At 39.6% G+C, this 13088-nt stretch overlaps 1 protein-coding gene across 5 annotated transcripts in view; it reads right to left on the reverse strand.

Annotated features, from left to right (window-relative positions):
- LOC123973064 (diacylglycerol kinase zeta-like) overlaps window positions 1-13088 on the reverse strand; it is a 117857-nt gene that overhangs the window by 90613 nt on the left and 14156 nt on the right. For 3 of the 5 annotated variants that reach the window (XM_046052930.1, XM_046052938.1, XM_046052923.1), the window contains exon 1: window positions 2129-2267. The exons of 1 other annotated variant lie outside the window; for it this stretch is intronic. Coding sequence is in view for 1 of the 4 variants with exons in the window: in XM_046052947.1 (XP_045908903.1) it covers window positions 4534-4835 (302 nt within the window). In the remaining 3 variants the exon portion in view is untranslated. Of the gene's footprint in view, window positions 1-2128; window positions 2268-4533; window positions 5890-13088 lie in introns of those variants that run through there. One more of the 5 variants, XM_046052947.1, reaches the window with a different exon arrangement.

The following is a 13088-nucleotide window of genomic DNA, read 5'->3' on the forward strand; positions in this document are numbered from 1 at the left end:
TTTCAACAACAGAGGCATTAAGAAGACATATGAGGACAGTCTCATCTGACAGACGCAACAAAATTATAATACAGCAGAAACCTGTTACAGTGATCACGTCTGTCCTGGTCATATTGATTACTCTAAGCGGATGCTTATTACAACATTTGTATATTTATTCCATGTACATAAAGTAATGAAACTAGTTACTGATTTTATTGACTGTTTCGAAAATGATTCTACAAACTAAACTACTGTACTGTGTATAATCAAACACACTTCTATACAGTCATATAAAGTATGGCTTCTGGTAGTTCAAATTATAATTAGCCTAAAAAAAAAGTATTGTGCTGCAGCACAAATAGGCTACTAAGCCACAGCTTGGCCGCAGTTTCAGTGTATTCAGAAGATAAACTGCAGGCTTTAAATGCCAAAGCAGCAAATAAAATATTTTTTCAATATGTTGTCTTGTACAGAAAGAATTATTTAAATAACATATGTGTGGGAACGTTTCTGTCCCAAGGTTTTCGATCCATATAAATGGTTGATCACTTATTTCTGATGGCTTGCCCCACGCCACAGCAGCTTTTCGCTGCTTCGAGCAAAGCACAGTGAGTGCATTGAACCCAGCGGTGAGCGCAGCTCAGATCGCATTAACCTTGATCACTGTACACAGTTCCCACTGCATTAACATGCATGAAACAATGACGTAGACACTAGAAGCACAACAACAAGAGAAAAAAATACTTAAATAATAATATCCCTTCACTCAACATTGGCTCAATGTTTCAGTTATCATTCCCAGAGTTGATGGTAGTTACACCTTTAAAGTGATGACATAAGAGCACAAGCCAGTAAAGTAAAAAGTTTCATAAACTAAGTGAGCAGCTGCTCCTCATAATTTTTCTCCTCCTGGGACCTGCCCTTCACAAAATAAGCAAAATTACAAGTGTAGAACTCTACAAGCGACCCCTTTCAGATCACACATAGTTGTTTGTTCAAATTAAATATACAAATTAAAGCGTATGCTGTGATTAGTCAGTGTTGTAGCAGGAGATGGATAAGAAAATGGATATTAGTTTCATCTCAGTGCATGCAGTACATAGACAAGTCCAGGACGTTTTCAACCTAGCTTAGCACAAAGACTGGTAGCAGGAGAGAAAACGGCTCTCAGGGAAAAAACACTTTCCAACAAGTTCAAAGTTTGAACTTGCAATACTTATTTTGGGGGGGCAGCACTTACAGTTGCTTATTTACACATCCAGCAAATACGTGCATTAACATTTATTGGCGTTGTACTTCTTACAGCCTTGCAACTAAAAGGTAAATCCAATGTACACTCTCTTCTGTTTTTGGACTCCACTATGCCCTGAGAAATATATTTGGCCCTAGTTTCCAACTTTGTCTGTGTGCAGCTTGGTGCTGGACAGCTTGTGTACAGTGGGTTTTACAGCTGCCGGCTGCTGCTGTTGCTGCTGCTTGAAACAAAACTATAAGACTGAACCAAAGCAGTAAAGTTGCGAGCCAGGAAACCAAAACACTGAGTTGAAAGAAGCTTAAAAGCTCCATAGAGCTGAAGTTGGGTGATATTGTCATTGTTCAATAGAAACAAAATGTCCCATTAGAACATCCATAGTTGATCCACTGTTATAATAAAAACATTGATTAAAGCCACTTTAAATATTGTATATGGCTTGGTTTTTGATAAAGAACAAGTGACTTTGAATAAGAAAGTACAAAGAATATCTCATAAGGCCTTTTGTGCCAGAACCCATCCACCATGAATAAAACCAAATGTTGTGATTTTGTAATTGATTGATTGCGATTTATTGGCCAGATTGTTTTTGATCCATAATCGCCTTATTGGTCATGTCCTTTACAGTATGTCTGAGTTGACTGAAAACTAGGAAGAGCACAGCACTGCATCAGCCCACAAACATCCTGACTGACATCACTAAGTATCACTTTTACTCAGTTGTAGACTAAACTGTTGTTTTTCATAATCCAACACAACAACCAGCAAGTTATGTTTTACCATTATGTGAAATTAATCCTTGCTATGTTCACCATTTTAAGAATGTGAAATAAAGCCCATGCACTATTCTTTATTCTCATATTCTAAAAAACAAAGAATAAATTAGGAGCCAACCTGGAAAAAGAGGAGAAAACTATCCATCCATGCTTCCACTTCTCTTTCTCATCTGTCTATCTGCCGACTACTTTCACTAAATCCGGCTGTACAGTGACGGGAGAGCAGAGAGAGAAAGAGAGAGGGAGGGGTGAGAGAGACCGCCAGTGTGATGAAAGAAAGTAAGAGAGAGAGAGATAGAGGGGGTGTGGCCTAGAGAGACAGAGAGGGAGCCTGAGTGAGGACAAAAATAACTTCTACTTCCTTGACAAGCCGAGCACAAAACTGTCAGTGATAAATTTACACACACACACACACACACACACACACACACACGCACACACACACATCATGTGCAGTGAGAGAAAGAGGAAACAGCTAGGCCTAAGAAAGATAAGGATTCAGATGCCCTTCTTCTATTAGGATTGTTCAAAATTTTAAATTCCAACAGTCCATGCATATTTCTTATGCAAATATTGTCTTTACATTTGTTATTTTCATGAATTGCTTGCTTGCTTTTTACTAAATTCCATTTTGTTAATCTTCAAATGATGATGAAATGAAATGAAAAAATACTCAGTTTAATACTAGTAAATGATTAAAAAAAATACAATAACATAAATTTATCAAAACAAGCAATTTTAGTTTCTATGTTTTGTCAGTTTATCCTGGATCACTGTTTTTATATTGGGGGTTAACAGTAAGCAAAAGGTTTATTGTTGCTAAATGCAAATCCATCTACTACGATCTAGACTTACTCTAGGCTATCTGAAAAGTGCAATGAGATGACTTTCAACTGTTATGAATTGGTGCTAGCTGACTCGCATAATACCAAAATAGGTGTTGCGTTATCTGGTCAATATGCTTTCTGGACACCGGCATCTGTACACTTCTGTTGTCTGGTCAGCTGATGCATCGTTTTATTTTGACACTAATGTGAATGATTGACAGCTAACAAATAGTGAACAGTAGACCAATGACAAAAATTTTTTACCACCTTAAATGAATCAGGACCTCTGGATTTGGAGCAGATTGGGATGATGATTGGGTGCTCAGCAGCTAAAGTGGAGAACTGTCAACAGTATCACAACTTTTGCATGGATATTTCAGGCCTGACCTCCCAGCATTAGTGGGCAATATGTAACTGACATCATTACATTTAACGCCACTTTTGAATGACATTATTACATTTAGGAAATTACAGCATGTTTTTATTTTTAATAAATGTGAAATTAATCAGTTTTCCACGAAGACCTTGCTAATTTTACAAAAACAAGAACATAACAAGCAAATGCATTATTTTACCAGATTATTTTCAAGAAGAAACCAGATAAATCTGTCATATTAATAGTGAAAATGAGCCTCCTCTGATACACAAAACAGGCCCCAAACAACGCAAGTGATCCTTTAGTGCTGCACCATAATCCTTTGCTTCCAACCATGAACGTGTGGAGTGTCTAGCCAAACTGGAGGCACGACTGTCATCGCTGTTACTTTTGGCACGACAACTGCGACCCCTGTAGCCGTGGGAATCTTGTCCCCTGACCACATGATGACTAGGTGACCCACTGGCAAGGTTACACACACACACACACACACAAATATAATGCAGATCCAGCGCTGACTCACAGCAGGAAATAGGACTGTGGGAAAAACCCAGATTCTTCCCAAATGTGTGAACTAAACCACAGGAGGCTTTATGATATTGGTGTGTTATCAAATATCTGTAGATGTAGTGATGTGTGATGGTTTACAGTTGAATGTCTGTTTTACTAGAAATTGCGCAATGCCCTGTGTGTGTCAGAGAGGGTCTACAGCCGTGTGTAGGAGGGTGTGAAGGCATGTGAGATAACATTAAAGTTAACTTTGAAAATAACAAAGACATTATTTGCAGCTAACAAACACTAGGTGGAAGGATAGACACAGATCCAGGTGTGTGTTGACATTGCTCAAGCATGCAAGACTCCTCTTGGCAACTTATTTAAAAACATTTTAAAAGCCCATCTGCAGTAATAGTATGTGAAAAGAACTAAAAAGTCTTTTTATTTTTTCTTTCTATTTTCAACATTTTCATCAACATTTTTAAAAAAAAAGGTCCATACTTGGCCAGTGTTGAAGGATAACGTGTGTGTGTGTGTGTGTGTGTGTGTGTGTGTGTGTGTGTGTGTGTGTGTGTGTGTGTGTGTGTGTGTGTGTGTGTGTGGATAAGGCTTAGATGCCGTTACTGCAGCTGTGAGCTGCCATATATACATCTGTTCACATCCTGTCTAATCGTTGCAGGCTGATTTCGGGCCAATGGCTCTACCTGCTGGTCAATATTGGGTATTACACCAGTGCAGACTACTATTCATCCACTATGTTGATGTCTTTAAAACCATTTAATCTTTTCGATCTTGTTTTTTTTAAACTCTCTTTCTCTCACTTACCTCCTGCCAAAGAGCTTGAGTCCAGTGAAAGACTTGGAGCAGCCGCTCAGCAGATCCTTCTCTTCCTCCACACAGACTGGGGGGGACGGGAGGGTGGAGGAGGAATTAGAGGAGGAGGATGCAGAGCTGAATTTTCTATCGCCTCCTTTTGTGTTTAGCAACCCTTCTCTTTCTCTCACTCCCCTTGTTTCTTCAGGACCAGCACCTCCACAGGCTTCAAGTCCAGCCCCGTGTCCCGTTTCAGTGTCCGCTACCGGGTCAGGATCCATGACAGACAATTTGTTCAGTTCCTGTGGTCTCATCCCCTGTCACATTTTGACAGGATGAGCTACGGCTCCTGTAATTCTGGGTAAATCTTGCAATATTCCCCAAAAGTCTTTATGTGACCTTACGTGTCCTGAATATCTCATGTGTAGTCCAGACAATCCCAAAAAAAGGACTCCACCAGGGGGGGAAACCACACCAGGGTCCAATACTAAAATACCCTTAAGATGTTTTATCAACAGGACCGCACGAGAAGTCTCATAACATAAATAAACTTACAGCTCTATGTTCCAACAGGATTACACTCCTATATGTACGATACTCCAAGTACTACCCTTAAAGTATTATAATGAAACTGCAAAACTAAATGTATACTGCTCCAGGTACACCAACAACAGCATTACAAACTTACGTATTAAGGTTAAAACAATTTACTGTGTAATTGTCTGTCAATTATGTTGAAACAAAGCAGTATTATGAAGGTACTACACTCAAACTGCCTTTCTTAAAATGTATTATATGTATTACACCCAGAAATATTACTACTAAAATGAATTATTACTGCATCAAAACTGCTCTAGGACTTCAAACATGGCTACCCTGCAGAGGCTACAAAGTCAATAATCCACATGCCAAAGGTCTTTTACAAGAAAACACAAGCTAGGTGTGTGTGTGTGTGTGTGTGTGTGTGTGAGTGTGTGTGTGGGTGTGCGGAGAGAGAGCGAGAGAGATTAGTGTTGAGTCCTGAGGAAGAGATAATCCTTCTCAGCATTCCTCTCCATGTCTCCCACCCAGCAGTAGTGCTGTCAAACGCAGTGATATTAGTGTCAGTGCAGAAGTAGTCCCGTCCTGCGACTGTCAGTCACTGTTCGCTCCCTTCTGTTTGTTCTTTTCACTCCTCTTCTTCTTCTGCTTGTCCCTTCTTCACTAACTTTACACTGTTTCCTCCTCCTCCTCCTCCTCCTCTTCCTCCTGCCTCGCTTCTTCTTCAGTTACTTGCTGAGCTTAATTACGCTCCCTGTGAGGTGCACAGTGACACACACGCACACACACAGCTGAGTCGCACGCTGCTGCACACACACAAACACACACACACACTGATCCTCCACTACTACCCGCCCGGCTAAAACCAGGAAGTGGATAATGACAACAACCAGGGCCTGCCTATAAGCTGCCCCGCCACATGCCTGACAGAAACTCTCTCACTGACTAACTGCTGCTCACTTGTGACTCACCGCTGTGATCTGCTTTTTGTTGCACTGTTTTACTTCTTAATGTGGCCGATTTCTGAGACCAGACAAATGGAAATCACCTTGACTAGAGTCATGTGTACGCCGTCATCCTACAGCACCAGTGGCCATCTTGTTGCTGCAGTTTACCTTCACCCCAGACTTAAATTAAAAAAATGCCCTGCAGAATTTTCTGGGTGTAAATGTAGTCCATGTATATATGTATATAAATAACTGTAGTATATATTGTTTGTATTTCTTTACCATATTAACAGACATTTAATGATCTCTTTGTGTTGCATGAAGAGACCACAAACTTTCTTTTAGTTGTACAACCATGTGTTGTATAATGATAAATAAATTAACTTGAACATTAACCAGCCACATCTTTAGTTCCTCTCTTTAGCTTCTCTAAAGTAGTTTTACTGTGTTGCTTTTGAATTGTTTACTTTGCAGTTCCACTCTTACTTACTTATGCATACCTACCACCTTAGAGTTTGTCAAATACCTGAGATGTGTTTGCACATCACTTAAAACATTTGATTTAAATGTTTGTTCTCACCCTGTAACTACAAAACAAACAGAAAATTAGACTCTGTGTGTGTTTGTCTGTGTGTGTTTGTGTGTGTGTGTGTGTGTGTGTGTGTGTGTGTGTGTGTGTGTGTGTGTGTGTGTGCTCCATAAGTTTGTATTAGACAAAAAGTGTACTTGCCAGCTAGACCTGCTAAATTTAGCCATGTGTGTCAACTGTTTCTCTGTCAATGATTCACAGACAAGGCATCATGGCCAGACAAAAGAGACTTCCGCATATAAGTCACAAATTCATGCTCTTAAATTAGTGTCAAGTTCCTCTAGTCGGTTAGGGAGGAGCGCCCAAATTGGCGCAGTTCCAGTGACACCATTATGCTCCTGTTAAATATGTAATGGCTCGGGGCTGTCGCACTGTGAAATTAACTGTGAAAAATGTTTAAGGGTCTCTCTGGTTGACTTATAAAAAGAAAGAAAACGACAAACACTGGTGACACTGGTTAAAGTCTGTGAAGGTTCAATGCTTAGGGAGGACAATCTTTGTTCAGTGCACATAGTCATCACATTTATTCCATTTGTCTTTGTCCCCACAATGCAGTTTTTTCTATACTATTTCTAAAAATTTTATGCTACATTGGATGGTGTTTGCACCAATACTGGTTTGAATTTCAAGTCAGTTAACTGCACATATACCAGTGTGTAGACTGGTGCAGTGAGAGTTCATCTAAATGAGCTGCTGGTGTTGGAGATGTTGGATGGAGATACATGGATATACTCCAGCGGGATGTCGCTTAGCTTACTTGGTAGAGCACAGCGACTATGTACCACAGCCTCACCTCAGTGGCCCCGGTTCAAATTTGACCCTTGATTCATTTGCAGCATGTCTTCCTCTCTCTCTCTTGCCCACATTTCCCATATCTTCAGCTGTACTATCCTCAACAAAGGCTAAATTGCCCCCAGAAAAGAAATGACTATAATTATAGATATACTTCAGGTAATTTAGTGTTATGTTCTGTTAATTCATGCACACAAATAATTGTAATCAAAATTATTTTTAAATGACAATGTTGAAACAATATGAAAGGGGTCTTTGGTAATGATGAACCTACAGAAAAATGAGCACCTAAATCTGCAGCTTCCCTCAGTTTTATAGGGCTTTATAGTGACTTTCAGCTCACTGTTTAGCTGCCAGGCCCACAACTTTAAAAGCGCTCTCGTAGTGTCAGCTGCTGTTTTCGGAGGAAAAAAACTCTAATAATCTATTTACACCAAGACACCTGGCTACCTGGTGAACAGTGTGCAGCATTTAGTAGCTAAAGAGCCAGATATTTCCCTCAGGAGTCCAAACCAGAGCTACAAGAGAATGAATACAGACACCACTTCAGCTCAGCATTCAACACAATCTCCCCCATGAAGCTGATCAGCTAACTCAGCACTCTGGGTTTAAATACAACATTCTGCAATTGGATACTGGACTTCCTCACAAACAGGCCCCTCCTGAAGAAAGTATTTCCTTTATGGGGAATGGAGAGTAAAGTAGAAGGAAAAGTGACAGCATCCTGGTATGGGCTGTGATTGAGAACCTCTTTTTGATTTGAAGAGATGGTGAAACGCTGCATCCAAGGTTTTGTAACGTATGTGATGACATACAATTACAAAACCTTCAGTATTTCCGCCCCACCTTATCCCTCTCCTGGATGTGTTTGAGTGAGAAAGGACTTTGTGTAAAAGCAATGAAAAGAGATCCATAGTTTAGTCCACGTTCACTGCTCATGTGCTGGGCGTGTAAACTCCTATTGAGAAATATGTTAGCAATTGTAAAACCTGTAAAAGGTATGTCAGCGTTGTGTTCATTACTTGTTGTGAGAGTGGCCAAAAAAACAGTAATTGCAGTGTTTATGTGTAAGAGTAAGAAATTCATTTTCCCCCCATCACGCCTGCCAGGCTCGGGGAAACAACAAAATTGAAGCATTATAAATACAATGGAAACACAGAGGAAAAGAGGAGCACTTTACACCAAATCGTTCTGTTACAGCTGTCCTCCAGCTTCACGCAAACAACAGCCCCAAACCACGAAGGACATCAATGCACCAAGCCCATTGGTTCCTGAAGACATACTTCTTTAGCTCACAAATATAAAAGCTATTTCCTAAGACATTAGTTTCCAAAAACATCTGGGCACTCTAGTTTTAATCAAATGTTACTGGAACAGGAGGAAATAGCGTACTTATTGGGAACTATTTTCAGTGGTGAATCAATCTACATTTGTAGATTTGTTTATTTAAATTGAATGCATTTAAACGGGAACAATGCATTTAAAGGGGAACATTTGGGCCACTGATTGATGGTTCAACTGCTTCTTCTTTTTCTTCTTCCTCTTCCTCTCTTTTTACGGCTGTAAATGACCACATGAGGGTGCTGTCTAACAGCCAGAAAATCAGACAACCACACAGTCCATGAGCAGTTTTTCAAGATTAGATATCCAGTAACAGGGTTCCCAGCTTGTATAGAGGATGAAAATCTGAATAAACCAGTAATGAAGAACAGTTTTAGGACCTAAATTCAGACTTTACTTCACAACATTATGAAAAAGTGGGGCCTAGACTGAAGATAAAGTGGCTTCACAGAGAAACAGCTAGAAAACAAGCGTTGTTTCTAAACACAGACTCATCCATTTAATATTTACTACCGCAATCTTATTCTTAAATCCTTAGTTGTTTTGAGTCAAGACTGCAAATTTAGCCTTGATAAAAGCCAAAATAATAGTCACAATGCTGCTTAAATATACAGATTAGTATTTAAATTTCTAACATTGTGTCAGATTTTATAAGCAGATCATGTGTTTTGTTTGTCTTCATTTTCAAAGTACCCAAGAACGCTGTCAGATAGGTCTAGTGGAGAAAAAGGAGAAGTATAAGGTAACATAAAATGGCACCATGACAGTAAAGTACGAGTACCTCAAATGTGTACTTAATTAGGCCTACAGTACTTGAGTGAATGTACTTAGTTACATTCCACCACTCTGACGGACTTACTGTACCTGTTTTTACCAAATGACTAATCAAAGAATCAGAAGAATCAGACAGTGCTTAGTCCAGTCAAGCAACAAGAGTGAATCAGTCCAGAGGTCTCTAAGCCATAACTGTCCAGTAGAATTTAGACTCCTTATATTCAGTTTTTAATCTGGCCATCATCTCACCCCTCTCTATGATGGCTGGCTTTTCACCCCGCCCCTGAGTGTGGCTGTTTGCGCAGTTTCCTTTTTGCTTGTTTGCGAACTGGTAAATAAGAGATTTGTAAATATTAAAGACTCGATGCCCACTAGAAATAAACTTTTGAGATAAAAAAAAAAGATGAGCAGCAGGAATTTGCTGGACCACTGCATACTTCAAACAGAGCATGCTGATGCCATGGAATAAATTAATTTACTAGGCATCTGTTGGGATCACGGCTGCCCAAAATGACCAAAGTTACAGTGGCGGTAAATTGGAAAAATTGTTTTCTTAGTGACCTCCATTTTGTAAATTCACAGTCTGTGCAGACAGACAGCCAGGACAGGACAGTGACCTTTACTAAGAGACATTTTACCTATCAGGTAGTGTGTAATCCCTAGATGTGCACTCTTCCCAACAAGCTCCATAAACCACATGGTTGGTTTCAGGTACTGAGTTAGGGATGGTTAAGCTTGGCTACTTAGTTTATTGTTAGAAATGATTTATTGGAGTTAGTGGAGCTGGTTGTGGTGATTCACAGCCTGAAACAGCAGAACAGAGTCTGATTTGAATATTGGAAAATGCAAAAACAGGGCAGTGATTTTTTTAACACCTCTTTCAGGAACAAAATCTTTGGGATTGGGAACATGATGTCAGCATTACTTAACTGTACCCTGCCCTGATTGTTATATAAAATATGGAATTATAAAGCAATAAAATATCTATATCCTGTGTGGAGGAGAGCGAATAAAAGCAGCGCAGAATGGAGTTATGGTGCGTTGTGATTATGGTTTCAGTCCTCCTGACAGACAGAGCACATCTTAGTACTTTTATGTATATGCACACAAAACACGCACACACACACACACACACACACACCTGTTCCTCTCCTTTCTGTCATTACTGTTCCCTCTCATCCGTCGCCCACTCAGTATTTCCATGACAAATAAAATGCCACTCAACAGCACGGCACATAATTCAGAGAGATCCTTTTAACTTCCCAACACCCACTGCTGACCTATTTCCTCTGGTTCTCTCTATCGAAGGATTGATGATAAATTCTACCATTAATCCCACATCTGACCCCAAAGCAAACAATTTTCCGAATGAGCTGCAGAAAATGGTCCACAGCAGTAAGCTCGTCCCTCTCTTGTCTAGTCTTGTAGGGACATGAACGTCTGATAACACAGTGGAAACAGCTGTGGTGATTAGAAGACACAGAATCCACAAAATAGTGTATAAAAATAATCCTGAATCACTGAGGACTTGGTCTTTTGATAAAGATGAATACATATTTCAAGCAAATGTTCCATGTCTGTGTCAAGTTAAGTTGCAGATGTAGTAGCAATTCTGATTTTAGGAGTATTGTTTGTTGCAGTAGCAGTGACTATATGAGTAATACTAAGAATGTGTGTTGTAGCTAGGGCTGGGCGATATGGCCAAAAATGTTATCACGGTAAAATAATTCATATCATTCGATCACGATAAATGTCAAATCCTTACTTCTTCTTTCAGGTTGATTTTCGCTCCAGAGTAAAAGTTGAAGAAACCAGATGGTTTAAACTCTTCTTTAAGGTCATATCATGACAAACAATTGATGACAAATTTAACAAATCTGAAAAAAACATTCAAAACAAGTATGATGATAAAATCTTTTTTCAACAAATATGCATGAGTAAATTTAAATCAGTACCTTTTCCTCAACAGAATAAACATCTTATTAATGAAATGCTAATTCATTCGTGATCATTATTGTTTGATTGCCCAGCCTTAGTTGCAGCCATATGTAGAAGTTGTGGTTGCAGTAGCAGCAACATGCTGATCTTTGTTTAGTGTATCAGTGATGTCCTGATGAATACCAAAGTTTGGATTCATCTTCTGTGAGCATGAAAGTCTGTGTCTAATATCATGTTGATCTATCCTGCGTTTTTCACAGAATGTCTTTCCATCAGATGTGAATTTGAGCCTCCCGCATAAAAGTTATCTGCACATGGTAGCTAAGGTCAGGGAAGGATTGTGGTTACAAAGAAAGCAACCATTTGTTGGTTTGTGACATGAGTTGAACTTCAGCATCCAACATCAAAGTTAAATGCATTACATGGCCACCCACCGCCACGACTGCTGAATGTTGGCATTGGACATGAATCTTGACCTGTGGAAAAGTCCAATGTTAACATAACTCCCAGAATAGTGGGACAAAAGTTAAGTATATAATTTTTTTTTCAATATAGTTGCGAGCAATAACTATGAAGACCTGATATTAAACAGTCGGGTGATAAAAAGCAATCCATTCAAGAGTGAGGTTGTTGGATCATTTAGCATTAAAAAATGAACTGTTTGGCACCTTTTTGTGCGACTGAGTTTCAGTTTTCCCAAACACACCAAAAACAAAGCTTTCCAAAGATTATGATCTGTTACTGAGATGGCGGAGGTGGAGGGGGGTGTCCAGTCAATGCCCGGCTGTCTACATGTTGACATGTCAAGACCATCAACCCCAAATTGCTCAGCACCTTGCATCACTGCCATCATTGTGTAACACTTGATTGTACTCCAAACAGTTCTTGCTTACAACTTTCTTGGCACGCCATGATGGTGTAACTTTGACCAAATAAGCCAGCAGACTGAATATTCACTGTGATGTGCACGGAAAAGACAAAGAGAGAGGTTGATGAATCATTAGTACAGATCTGCAACATGCTGTCTGCTGACTGTCAGCTCCATCTGTGGACCGGCATCGTGTACCCATGGTCGTGCCAACTAAACTTGTGAGTAAGGATGAATTTTTCGTGACAAAATAACGATTGCGTACTTGACTATATTTCTAACATTTACAGGAATGAGGTCTGCAGCATTCTCTGCAGAAATAAGTTATTATCGTGCCTCGTCCACTCGGTTGTTTGATCAAACTTTGATCATCATTACAACATTAACTGCATTACAAAAATAGCAAAGAAAGAGTAAGATAAATACTAAATATGATATAGCTGTCAGGGACTCTATCTACTCTCTACTGTGGAGGGACGGCAGTGATCAGTGACATTGATTAACCTACTTACTGCATCTGACCTTGCAGTCCTACTGCTAATACTAAGTGGTAGTTTTGTTTTGTTGACTGCTAACTGGAGCGGCTGTACTGTGGCAGGGATGGAGAAGAACAATGCTTTGATTGCATGTGACAAGTTGCTGATGGATAACGTGATGGCCATCTGGCTATACAGTCCAATTCATGAATAATGTATAACTTTACTCCTAAACATTTTCCATAACATATGATAGTGATTATGAAACCTTCCAGGCAGCTCTCGGGTGTCATTCATTTCCA

The sequence above is a fragment of the Micropterus dolomieu genome, linkage group LG01 (genome assembly GCF_021292245.1).
Source record: "Micropterus dolomieu isolate WLL.071019.BEF.003 ecotype Adirondacks linkage group LG01, ASM2129224v1, whole genome shotgun sequence".
Taxonomy (NCBI): domain Eukaryota; kingdom Metazoa; phylum Chordata; class Actinopteri; order Centrarchiformes; family Centrarchidae; genus Micropterus; species Micropterus dolomieu.